The 12,982-nt window shown below is 37.4% G+C and overlaps 1 protein-coding gene across 2 annotated transcripts in view; it reads right to left on the reverse strand.

The window, feature by feature from the left end:
• Positions 1–1,058: 1,058 nt before the first annotated feature.
• Positions 1,059–12,982, reverse strand: part of LOC110623799 (putative disease resistance protein RGA1) — a 49,837-nt gene continuing 37,913 nt past the window's right edge. For both annotated transcript variants that reach the window (XM_043960370.1, XM_043960369.1), the window contains 2 exons: positions 1,638–3,866; positions 1,059–1,487 (listed from right to left, as the gene is read on the reverse strand). In XM_043960370.1, the coding sequence (XP_043816305.1) occupies positions 1,638–3,866 (2,229 nt within the window). In that variant the 3' untranslated portion in view covers positions 1,059–1,487. The remainder of the gene's footprint in view (positions 1,488–1,637; positions 3,867–12,982) is intronic.

Genomic DNA, 12,982 nt, shown 5'->3' on the forward strand with positions numbered 1-12,982 from the left:
AAAACTATCCTGAAATTTTAAAAAATCTACTAATTAGTCCTGTTGTTAATTTTAACTGTTAAACGTTTTACTATTTAGTTCATGTGATATAGAAAAATTTATTAGCTGATTTCTCAGTTTCGTAAAAATATCTACTAATTATTCCCTTTATATCGAGGGCATTTTAGATTTTTTTACGGTATTTAATGGTTAAAATTAATAGACAGACTAACTAGTAGACTTTTTAAAATCTCATAAACGTTTTAATATATTTTTCAAAATTGAGAGACTACCTAATTAATTTCCCAATACCACAAGGATGAATTAGTAAATTTCTCTAAAACACAAGAAAATTAAGAAAGAAAAAGAAGTGGATAAACATACAACTTTTGATGATTTGAAAGATGAATATAGCTACATCCATATTCTGATTTGAGTGACTTAAGCAAACTGGGTTGATGATTTGCAATTCTCCATGCATAGGTTTTCATTACAAACTCATCTGATAATATAAAAATAATAAGATCCATTGATAAAATAAAAATAATAAGATCTCAACTAATAAGATCCGTTGAGATCGTGACACATGAATGTAGAGTATGATAAGACTTTATGCATTATTTTATTCTGTTTGAGGAAAGTCCAACTTAGAGGATATAAAAATCAAATTTCAGCACCTTAGATCTTACTATTATTCAAATTAGGTAGGTCGATCATTTTAAAGCCCATAATCAACGAGTAGATCTCTCTTAAATACGTAGGATATCATTAAGGTCATGGTTGTCTATGCGATAGGATTGACAAACATGACACGCGCGATGGACAAGTCATGGGCTAACCGACTCCATTAACGAGCCGTCTGACATTTCTGCCGCAATACACTATTATTCAATCTAAGGGGACGTCAACAAAAACGTACCAAGATGAACCAATCACGTTCAAAGAAAGATTTTTCAACTTCACCAGTATATTACAAACACAAATCCTTCTCTAAACCTCAATCTCGACGAATCGAATTTCAACCTTATTAATTTCCAATCATCTATCCAAATTTATTAACTTTCCCGTGAAATCAAGCTTATTGTCCACGTCTTCTTGAACCCATCGAATCTAAGATATCATCATCAAAAGCTGTAAGAGAAGAAATTAATGCAATTGATAAATGAACAATGAAAAAGAATTTAAAATAAAATGAAAAGTCAAAGTCTAAATTAGTTCCATGTAGCATTAACATAAAGTGACAGATCTCTCAAGAGTCAAGACTTTATGCAATTCTCTCAAAGAGCATCAAGTAATAGAGAGATAGTGTGTGCAACATTAGGTATGATACTGTTTAAAATATAAAAATAAAAAATCACAATAGTTTAGAGATACACATGTATTAGCAATTTTTTACAACACAACATCAAATACAAATATGACTAGATTCAACAATTGCCATATTTTCATCTGAGTTCCCAGGCTCAATAGACGCAATAGAAGCTGAAGTAGACAATTCCTCAATAGACCTGAAATCGAAATTAAATATAAATAAAATTATTATATTTTCCTTGAATTATAGGCATATACTAGAATATTTCAAATGCATATAAATCAAGAAGGGAGAATTTAGTTTAAATAATTATTTTGGATGAAGGGAAAAGATAATTTATACATACCTAATCGTCTGATGAATCGATATCAGAACCGTTAATAACAATTTTAGGAATATGAGCAATCTTGGACCAATCTTCACCTTTTCCACGTTCACATCTTTTGCTCAATTCATCACAATCTTTAATCTCCAATTGTTGGAGAGACGCGGTATTTTGTATGCATACTGGCAATTCTTTGATATATTCACAATTTTCCAATTTTAAGAACCGGAGAGCGTTGGAAGATCCTTGAAGAAGCCATTCTGGAAAATCCACCAATTTTGGTAACTCCTTAAGCATCAGCTTTTGAAGGTTGAATTGAGCAAAGTGTTTATCATCTTTTCCATTTTCCTCCAATGTCAAATTGAGGTTTTCACAATTGACAATAGCAAGATTCTCTAATGCAGTGAGGTACTTCATGCTTTGAGGCAAAGAGATTAAGCTTTCACAATCATAAATAACTAGGGTTCGAAGATGTTTGAGGCCTTGCATATCTTCAAACAAGTGTTCTAAGATTTCACAGTTAGCAATGCCCAAAAATCTAAGAGATGTCAAGCACCCTATACCATTCATCGGCAAACACTTCTGCTTTGTTGAAACCACTAGATATCTAAGGTTGATCAAGTACCTTATATCACTAGGTAGCTCCTCAATACCTTCACATATTCGTAAAGTTTGTAAATTGTATAACTTGCAAATAGAATTGGGAAGCTTTTTAATTCTAGAATTTCCATGTAGATGGAGATATCTCAAATGCTTTAGAGCACCAATCCAATCTAGTGATATTTCTAATTTGGAATCAGCCAAATCCAACATTCGCAAATATTGAAATCTCAATAAATATGAATCCAAGTCTGATTGGCTGCTAGGACTCTTTTTATCACTCTGGAATATGGCAGTTCGCACATGGTCTAAACCTTGTAAAAGGGTGGAAAGATCTTGGGGAAGTGAAGTGGAGTTAGGAAATAGCAAATGGCGAACATTGTGTGAGATGTGTCTGGTGCGTGAGGTTATTGCTAAAAATTCATTTTTTGTCAATGATAATGCAAGATCATGTACCAGATCATGCATTTTACATGAAATCCCTAGGCTGTCAGAACCAGTAAAATCTTGAAAAAAAGATCTAGATCCCAACTCCTGAAAATAACGCAACCCAATAGCTTCCGGTTCTTCATCTTGGTTGGCTGATCCAATAAGTCCATGTGCCATCCAAAATTGAATTAATGTCAAATCAAGGAATTCATAGTCCTTTGGATAAAAAGAGCAATAAGCAAAGCACTTTTTCAAATGAACAGGCAACTGCTCGTAACTTAATCTCAAAGCAGGTAAAATATCAGTTTCCTTCTGCTCTATTTTCCATAACTCACTATCTCTTATAGACTTCCAATAACTTTCATCAGAATTCAGAAGAAGAAGTGATGCTAATGTCTTCACTGCCAATGGAACCCCTTTGCATTTTTTGACAATTTCAACCCCAATTTTTAACAAGTTTGGATATCTCTTCACTTGGCCTTCTTTAAATGCACATTTAGTAAACAAAGCCACACACTCATCTTCAGGAAGACCCGATAACTCATATGCTTTTGGGATGGTGCCCATAATGGAGGCTACTTTGTTACTACGTGTAGTTACTAAGATTTTGCTTCCACTGGCACCCATACACAAGAGCTCTTTCAATTGGTTCCATTTCATAGGGTCATCATTCCACACATCATCTAAGATGAGCAAATACTTCTTATCACCAATGGTTTCCCTCAAAATTCTTTGTAGTTGTTCCATTTCCAGTTTTTTCAACTTCTCTACATGTCTCATTCGGTCTTCTGTAGATTTAATAATTTTCTCTGTCAAAATCTTTATGTCAAATTCTTCTGATACACAAACCCATATCTGAAGTTGAAAATGACTCCTTACCCTTTCATCATTATAAACAAATTTAGTGAGTAAAGTTTTTCCCAACCCTCCAATTCCAACAATAGGGATAATAGAGATTTGTGCAACCTCACTAGAGTCTTGTAAAAGTCTAATGATATTTTCTTTATCATCATATCTTCCTATAACTTCAGATGCTTGTACAAATGAGTGAGTCGGTGCTCTTTCTCTAGGCATAACATGCCCACTTGCATATCGTTCTGTGAGATGAAATTTAGATTTCTGACTTGCAATCTCATCTAATCTTTCTCTTATTTGCTTTACTTTTGCACTCATTTTAAAACGAAATGCAATTGGATTAGAACATGAAAAAAAGTGACCCACCTGTAATCCAAAAACATGCAGTGCAGCAGCGGTAAAATGTTAGTTTATATACTTTAATTATAGTCATAGGTTAATAACAACAATTTAAAATCTGACCTCTACTTATATCTCCCAACTAAGTATAACACAACAACCTATTTATTTTTTAGCAGTAAATACAAAGCGCAGCTAGAATTAAAATTTTGTAAATATAAATAAAATTTTTTATTAAAATATATTATTATATATAATTAAAAATTGATTTTTGTATAACAATTTTAAATTATTGTCAAACTGTTACTTTAATAGTATTAAGACAATAATTTTATAAATACTGCTAAAACATAGCTTTAAAAACAAAATACTATTTTTTTATATTATATACAGTTTTATTATTTTTTATAGTAATTATATTAACTTTATAAATTTTTAAATATAATCATTTTAATTTATTGGACTTTATGACACAATTTTTAAAAAGAAGTACTAAAAATTAAATAATACTTACTATTTTATTATTTATATTATTTTAAATTGTACAATAATTAAACCAATTAAATAATCTAAAAAATATATCCTTTACTCTTTGCAATACATTTTCGAAATTTTTTAATTTTTTTTCCTTTCTTCGTTTATAGAGTTAATGTATTTTCCTTTCTTAAGTTAATTCTTTATTCTAAAAAAAAAGTAACTTTTAATAAATAAAATTTAATACGTAATCATTTTAAGAAAAATATTTGTTAAATGGTCAATAAATATTAATTTCGAGAGTGCATATTTTTTATGATAATAATAATATTAATAATGAAAAATAATAAGACAATCAAAATCATTTATTATTTAATATTATTTTACAAAATGATTACAAAATAATATCATTACAAAATTTTTTTAAAAAAAAAAGTATTGCTAAAACATATTAGCAATACTCTCAATCAAAATTATTTATTATTTTGACGTCTATCTTTATATTTTGTTATTGGATTTGTTTTTGTCTATCAATTTTTGAAGTTTGATCTTTGTAAAAATGTTTTATTGTTTTCAAAGTGTTAAAGATTTTCAAATTGAAAAATTTAGGATGTGTTTGGTATTATTATAGGATTTTATTTTTTATTTTTTTAAAATTAAAAATAGTTTTTTTATTTTTTAAAAATGATTTATTTTAATAACTGTGTATAAAAATAAAAATAAATTTTTATATAAAAGTAAACAATAAAATATTTTTTAAAATATGATATTTAACAATAAAATAAATATATAAGTATTTTTATAATAAAAATAAATAATAAATTATATTATATAATATATGATATTATAATAAAAAATTATTACTTAATTTTTGTAATATAGAAAAACTTATTAATTCGTGCATCGATTTTGAAAAATACATTAAAATATTATTGAGACTTTAACAAGTTTGTTGATCGGCCTTTTCATTAATTTTAGTCGATAAGTACTATAAAAATAAAAATTACTATTTACTCTATGTGATATAGGAAAACTCACTAATCCATCCATTTATTTTAAAAAATATATCAAAATATATCTGAAATTTTTTAAAAAATCTACTAATTAATCAATTCATCAATTTTAACTGTTAAATGTTATAAAAAAAAATTTTTAAATGTTCTTGATATAAAAGAACTAATTAGTAGATATTTTTACAAAATTGAGAACCAACTAATAAATTTTCTCTTATTACAAAGACTAAATAGTAGAATATTTAATAATTAAAACTAATAAAAAGACTAGTTAAGATATTTCTAATACGTTAAGGATGCTTAATGTATTTTTCAAAATAAAAAGATCAACTAATAAGTTTTTTCATATCATATGGACTAAATAGTAAATTTTTCTTTTACAAAATTATAAATGTCTTAAATATGAAGGGACTAATTAGTATGTGATGACTGCTGGATTTCTTCACCCCGGCCTAAAGGCCAGGCCCATGAAAACAGCCCATGATTCGAAGGCTTCAATATTCCCCTCGAGAGCCAGGTCCAGCCCGCTCAGTCACAGGGCCGGACTCCGCCTAGACTCCTCAATCAAACCGGCCCAAACCTCTCGGCCCAGTAATCAGGCCCTCACCAGGCTCAACTTCAGCCCTACCATTCAACCCAGCCCGGAAAGGGGAAAATGACCAAGATGCCCCGCTGGTAGGTCCTTCCGCATGCGTATCAGAGGAGAATCATACATATCAGAGGAGAATTAATGGCCGTTACGCATGGAGCAGGCGCCTGACACATCCGTACATACGGAGCTAAGCGACAGAAGACAGCTAGCATTGTGGCAGAGAGACAGATATATATATATCACAGTAGAGGCCACGCAGGAGGGGCTCTTCTTCTTCATTCTCCTTCCTGGACACCATTTTTATTCTTTCTGTAACCCTTGCTTAAATATACTACTCTGAGCCATAAAATCTGACTTGGGCGTCGGAGGGCCTCTGCCGGGGCACACCCGGTAGGCCCCTGACCATTCTTTCTTATTTTACAGGTCCTTTCACCAGGAAGAACATGGAGAGACCCATCAGGGAGCCCAACAAGAAAGGACCCAGAAGAAAACCAGATCTACCATGGACCAGGAAGAGGAAAATATTTATCAAATGGCGCCGTCTGTGGGAAACGAAAGAGATTTTACTATCTCTGAAGTTTCTAGATCCACCCATTGAGATCCACATGAGAGCAACGCCCCTCAAGTATCAGAGCAACCTGGAGATAATAAGAAATAATCAAATATCCAGGCAAGGTGGATAAGCTCCGACGCGGTATGCCGTCCAGCTCAAAGACAAGGTGACGATCCAATGTCGCGTCCAGCCATGGGTGTCACCGGCGAAGCCCGAAGCCGTGCGTTGCAACAACAGAGAAAGCTCGGTCACCTCGAGGACGGGGAAGACAACCCAGCTGAAAAGAAAGACCCAGTTGGTTCAAGAATATTTTGATAATTTTTTAGATAATTTATTTTAATATTTATTAAATTTTATTATTACTGATTTTTTCTTTGAGATTTAACGAAGTGAAACCTCATATGATGAATATATTTGTTGAAAACTGTGAGATCAACCGTACACAAATTGTAGAGATTGGATGGGCAGATCTGATGTGAAGTCCCAGGTAACAAGCTAGAAAGGAGGAGCCCGCAAAAAAAAAAAAAAAAAAAAAAAAAAAAGAAAAAAAAAAGAAAAAAAAAAGAAAAAAAAAGTGGAGGTCGGATGTTTGGAACAGTAAGAGTGGAAGGAGCTCAAAAGACGCGCCGTGGTCGGGTCGAGCTCCAACCAGTGAGGTCGGCGCGACGCAGGAATAGATCAGATAGATAGACCTGATGATGCCAAAAGACACATTGACTTGAAGAGTAAGTCGCTGGTCTGGTCGAGCTCCAACGAGGGAGGTCGACGCGACACGACAGGCAGACATGATGGTGCCGAAGACGCGCCAACCTGAGGAAGAAGTTGCTGCTTTGGTCGAGCTCCAACAAGTGAGGTCGGCGAGACTTTACAACAATCCGACCATGTAGGTCGGCACGGAAACGAACGAGGTCGGTGCTGCCTATTTAGTCGCCATCGATCCTAGGGTGACCGGCATCAATAGCGCTCCATGGCGCGGGTCCTTCGAATTCGATGTCTGGAGCATTACTCCCTCATCACCACCCATCTCCTCTCTGAGCAGTCACCCATCTCCTCTCTGGTTGGTCGGAATAGCAAGACAGAAAGGAACTCGGCAAATCCGCCGACCACAACGTCAAATTACTCGCCGAGGTCAGATCCGTGCTCGAGCTTAGATCTGTGATCAAGGTCGGAGCCGTGTTTGAGGTCGGGTTCATATCTCCGGTCGGACAAAATGATGTCGCCGAGCAGCTGGGGCGTGACTCATAACTATCCGACCTGGTTGGACAACAGTACCCCTCAAGTATTGGTGCAACAGGGAGAAGACAGGAGATGATCAGAAACCCAAGCCGAGGGAGAAGACGAGATGAGTAGAGACCCAAGCCGATCGAGGAGAGATTCGATTTGTACATACTAGCCAATTTGAAGACGAGTGAAATCGGGTGCGGCTGCCATCTGGGCTCATTGGAATCGAGCGAGTTGTGCGGCACGATAACCAACTTGGAAACTGTAGATCCCAACCGACAAATAGACGAGCTGGTTACGGCTGAGAGGGCTAACCTCCGTAGAAGAAGACCAAGCAAATCTGCATTTGCTCAGTCAGAAGGAAAGAGGTCCTTTGGGCCGGGTTTGACAAGTTAGAGGATGAGGGTGATGTGATTCGGCGAGTTCTTCTCCTGGGTTGTGTTTAATGAGGTTGGGATGTGGACAAATGACGGAGTAGAGGAGGTTCGAATAGTTTGCATGGCTGGTTCTTTTAGAGCTGAAGCTAGAAGAGACGGGAAGAAAATGAAGCGAGAAAGAAGGGACTTGTTACTGAAGTGGCCACTCACTGAACTAGAGGCTTTAAATTGTTCAATGCAAGAGACAGTAGGATAGCTGAGACAGTGACAGAGAAAACGATAAAACTTTTTGTTTTCTTTTTCCTCTTTTTTACTCTTTATATGCTATTTGATTGGGGAAATGGGGGACAGAGGAAAAAGGAAAACTAATTTTATCTTGTTGGAACTGGAATTAGAGGGGAGAATATACGAAAGATAGTGATCGGCTGAGAGCCTCAAAGGCGTTGTTTGCCCTACCATTTGTTGAAGATTCAAGAAATGAGCTAAGTTCCTTGCGAATCACAGATGAACTACCAGTCCAGAGATCAGATTTTAGAACCTTTTTTCCTGTGCTGCAAAGCATTAAAAAGTTCTGATGAAGGATGGTGCTTACAGGATTATACATTATAGTAGCAGGACTGCAGGAGTGATTTCATGCAGATACTTGTGCATACACAGATGATTGCTAAGCCCCAACCAAGCATGTCCCAAACAAATGTTTTGATTTCGAGGAACCAGATTACTTGATCAAAAGGTTTGAATTTTGGGACATGCTTGATGGTTCTGGTTTTGCATTCAGAACATTTGTTCTTTCGTTGGAAAACAACCATCTCAATGCCTCAAGTTCATCTGAAGTTTTCTGGAGCTTGACAAATCTACACAAATCTTAAAGAACTCCTCTCCCGGATTCTGCCCTTAAGAATTTTCAGCATAATTTGCCATGTTCTTTGGTAGTTTTGTTTGTTGATTAACCAGAGTTGTATCTAGCAGCTTGTACAGCAGAGAGGTGCTTAGCATGGACTCTTGAAGGTCAGAAATCAACATCCATATTAAGTCAGCTTCCCGACGGCTGGGTCCACGTCAGCGTTGTCCGACAAGATACGTCAGCTCCTGCAAGGCAGTGTTGAATTTTGACGGTGGTAGCGGTAAATTTTCGCGTTACATGCGATGAGTGGAGGTACTATCTCTCCTATAGCTGCTCTCATATTCATCGGGAAAAGCTTTTGAGCCATAGAAATTGAGTAAAGTTACTTCATGGATGACTGACACGTAGAAATTGATTGTAGTTATATTTATTTTTGTTAAATAAATTAATTAATACTACCAATAATTTTGTATTTTCCTTTGCTCGGATTATTGAGTTATGTTTGTTTGCTTTCACGTGAGAGCAAAAAACAGAGGTTTGGATGGTTTGCAGCACAGATTGGCGGAAGAAAAATCTAATTAATACCTTTGGAGGGTCAGTGAACTTTCAAACTTCAGATGCTAGCCATGCCAGTAAAAATAGTGGATTAGGTGTAATGATGAAATCACCTGTTTTGCTGGCCACCTAACTTGGGTGTACAAATGCACGAACAATAGAACACTTACGTACCTGGTCCCCCTGTTACTCTCTCTGTTATCAGCAGAATAAGGAATGGATCTAATTGCTGGAGGGATACAGTAACTGGTGCTGCAGTGGCTGCAGCAGGAAGGTCAGCTCCCCGTTCAGGTGCTATTGCTTCCGCTTTTCATAACTTCTGAGATAACAATGATTTATAGGCGAATCGTGCCACTCTCAAATATCTTGATAATTGCTTATTACCATGAAATTTTGTTATTAACGCTAACGCAGACATTTCTGAAGAAAAGATCACGCATTTTATAAATTGAAAAATCCTGAGAAATTTACACATGCAAAAATATTGTTCATTGCATCTCTAAAATTGCACGAGTTAAATACTTGCATGCATATGAAATATGAAATTGAGTGACACATGCGACATATTATTGGTGAATATTATTGAATTAACAACAAGCATTCTCGTTATATACGCTTTGTGCAAGCTCTTATTTTGCAGAAAAATTCAAAAAAAATGAACAAGACCTCAGTTAGGCACAAAACCAGCTGAGATAACGAAGCGACAGTAAGGCCAATGAGCCTGAACCTTGCGCAAGACCTCCTAAAGGAGCAAAGAAAGCCGGTGGGGCCCCGAGGTCACCCCGGAACAAAAATAACTAGGATCCCGTAAGATCTCCTAGAGCACAAACAGCCGGCGGGGCCCCGAAACTTAAAAGGTCAGAGAAAGAAGCTTAAAAGTGGGAGATCTGACTTTAAGAAACCTGGAACCTACAGGAAAAAGAGCAGCCGCAGGTAAGCTAGCACCAACCTGGGAAGGTCCATTCAAGGTGACAAAAGTGGTTAAGCCCGGGGTATACCGAATTGAAGATATGCAAGGAAACCCCGAGCCCCACGCTTGGAACATCCAGCACTTAAAAAGGTACTTCCCTTGAAATATTTGAAAAGAAAAATATTATACTCTGAAAAGCACAAATAAACGCCATTCTTTACACAATGATATTATTTCCATTATGAATGTTACTTCTCTTTGAAAAAGAAAGAACAGAATTAGAAGACCTCCTTGAGACATAGAGACCTCCTGGAGGTAGAAGACCGGGATCCCCAAGATCTCCCGGATACAAGACCAGGATCCCCAAGATCTCCTGGCACTAGAAGACCTCCTTGAGACATAGAGACCTCCTGGGGGTAGAAGACCGGGATCCCCAAGATCTCCCGGATGCAAGACCAGGATCCCCAAGATCTCCTGGCACTAGAAGACCTCCTTGAGACATAGAGACCTCCTGGAGGTAGAAAACCGGGATCCCCAAGATCTCCCGAATGCAAGACCAGGATCCCCAAGATCTCCTGGCACTAAGAAGACCTCCTTGAGACATAGAGACCTCCTGGAGGTAGAAGACCGGGATCCCCAAGGTCGTCCCGGAATTACAAAACCAGGATTCCCAAAGATCTCGTGACAAAAGAAGACCTCACTGAGGTCCTAGCAAAGGAAGACCTCAATAAGGTCTTGACAAGAGAAGACCTCAATGAGGTCTTGACAAGGAAGACCTCAATAAGGTCTTGACAAGGAAGACCTCAATAAGGTCTTGCCAAAAGAAGACCTCACTGAGGTCCTAGCAAAAGAAGACCTCAATAAGGTCTTGACAAAAGAAGACCTCACTGAGGTCCTAACAAAGGAAAACCTCAATGAGGTCTTGACAAAAGAAGACCTCACTGAGGTCCTAGCAAAAGAAGACCTCAATAAGGTCTTGACAAAAGAAGACCTCACTGAGGTCCTAACAAAGGAAGACCTCAATGAGGTCTTGACAAAAGAAGACCTCACTAAGGTCCTAGCAAAGGAAGACCTCAATAAGGTCTTGACAAAAGAAGACCTCACTGAGGTCCTAGCAAAGGAAGACCTCAATAAGGTCTTGACAAGGAAGACCTCAATAAGGTCTTGACAAGGAAGACCTCAATAAGGTCTTGACAAAAGAAGACCTCACTGAGGCCCTAGCAAAAGAAGACCTCACTGAGGTAGAAGACCTCAGAAGACCTCACTGAGGCAGAAAACCTCACTGAGGCAGAAGACCTCACTGAGGTAGAAGGCCGGCGAAGATCTCGAAGATCTCCCGAAGCAAAAATGGTTGGAATCCCCAAGATCGTCCGGTACCACAAGCAAAAAACAACTCATAAGAACATAGTTCCGATCTCACCTAAAAGATTGGGGCACGAGACCATAAATGAAAAGATAAACTCCGACCTCCCAAAGGACCTCGAGTCATCAGGTAGAGAGACTTTGATCTCACACAACAGCCAAAAATACCAAAGCATCATGACGATCTCAAGAAAACGAACGCGGTACTGGTAAACCCAATAGGCAGACCGAATTAAGGCAAGGCGATTCCTAAGCAAACTGCATACCAAAATACAAAGCCAAACAGAGAATCAGGGGCAATCATAAGAGGCACCGAACTCGGGAATTGACCGCTCACACTAAACCAACTCAGCTGACCTAGAGAGAGGTCCAGGCAACAAAGAGCCCGCAAAAGGCTCGAAAGCAGACAGCCCATAAATACTCGGGGGCAAAAAACATACACGAGAGTCCAACGCTCAAATAAAGAATCAAGAAGGCAAGACGGTCAAATCCAAAAACAGATAGTCCGACCCCTGCAATCCAAGGTCGACCTTCCCGGAAGCCTGGAGGGGCCTCACATTTGGACCGGCAAGGCTATAAGCCTATAAAAGAAAAGTTAAAACCAAACAAATGAACAGTCAGACTGAAACACAGCCCGAATAATGGTCGACAAGAAAGCAAGAAATCAAGTCCGACTTCACAAAAGAGCTCGGGGCATCAAAGTGAAGAAAGTGAAATTCCGAACTTCGGAGCTCGCGATATAGACATCGTCACAGGCTATAGGCACAAAAGCCTAAGCGAAAAGCAAAGAACCGAGCTCCCAGCTCGGATGAACTCGTAACAGGAAAACAACAAAAGAACGAGTACTCTATCCCAGTGGAGCTTACAGCTCAAACCACACCGATTACCGGAAGGATATCTCAAGAGGAACAAGGTATTATATTCCTGAGCTCGCGACAATGACGAGATCGCGAGCCAAAAACAAGAATGCCCTCATGAGAATAAGAAAAATTCGCAAGTTAGAAGCTTAACCAGACTCCGAGCTCTTAGCCCGGATCGGTTCAACCAGCAAAGACCCAGTAGAGCCGGCTTGATCCAACAAATAAGTAAAGTTGACAAAACTAGAAGATAGTGTGAGTAGAAAATAATGATGAGGTACATGCCGAGGTGAAATATCATTTGTCATCGAACACACATTTTCATAACGCCATACATTCAAACATCAAAGTAAAGAGACAAAAAAATAATAAGGGAAAGAAATGG

This window comes from Manihot esculenta, chromosome 9, assembly GCF_001659605.2.
Source record: "Manihot esculenta cultivar AM560-2 chromosome 9, M.esculenta_v8, whole genome shotgun sequence".
NCBI lineage: Eukaryota > Viridiplantae > Streptophyta > Magnoliopsida > Malpighiales > Euphorbiaceae > Manihot > Manihot esculenta.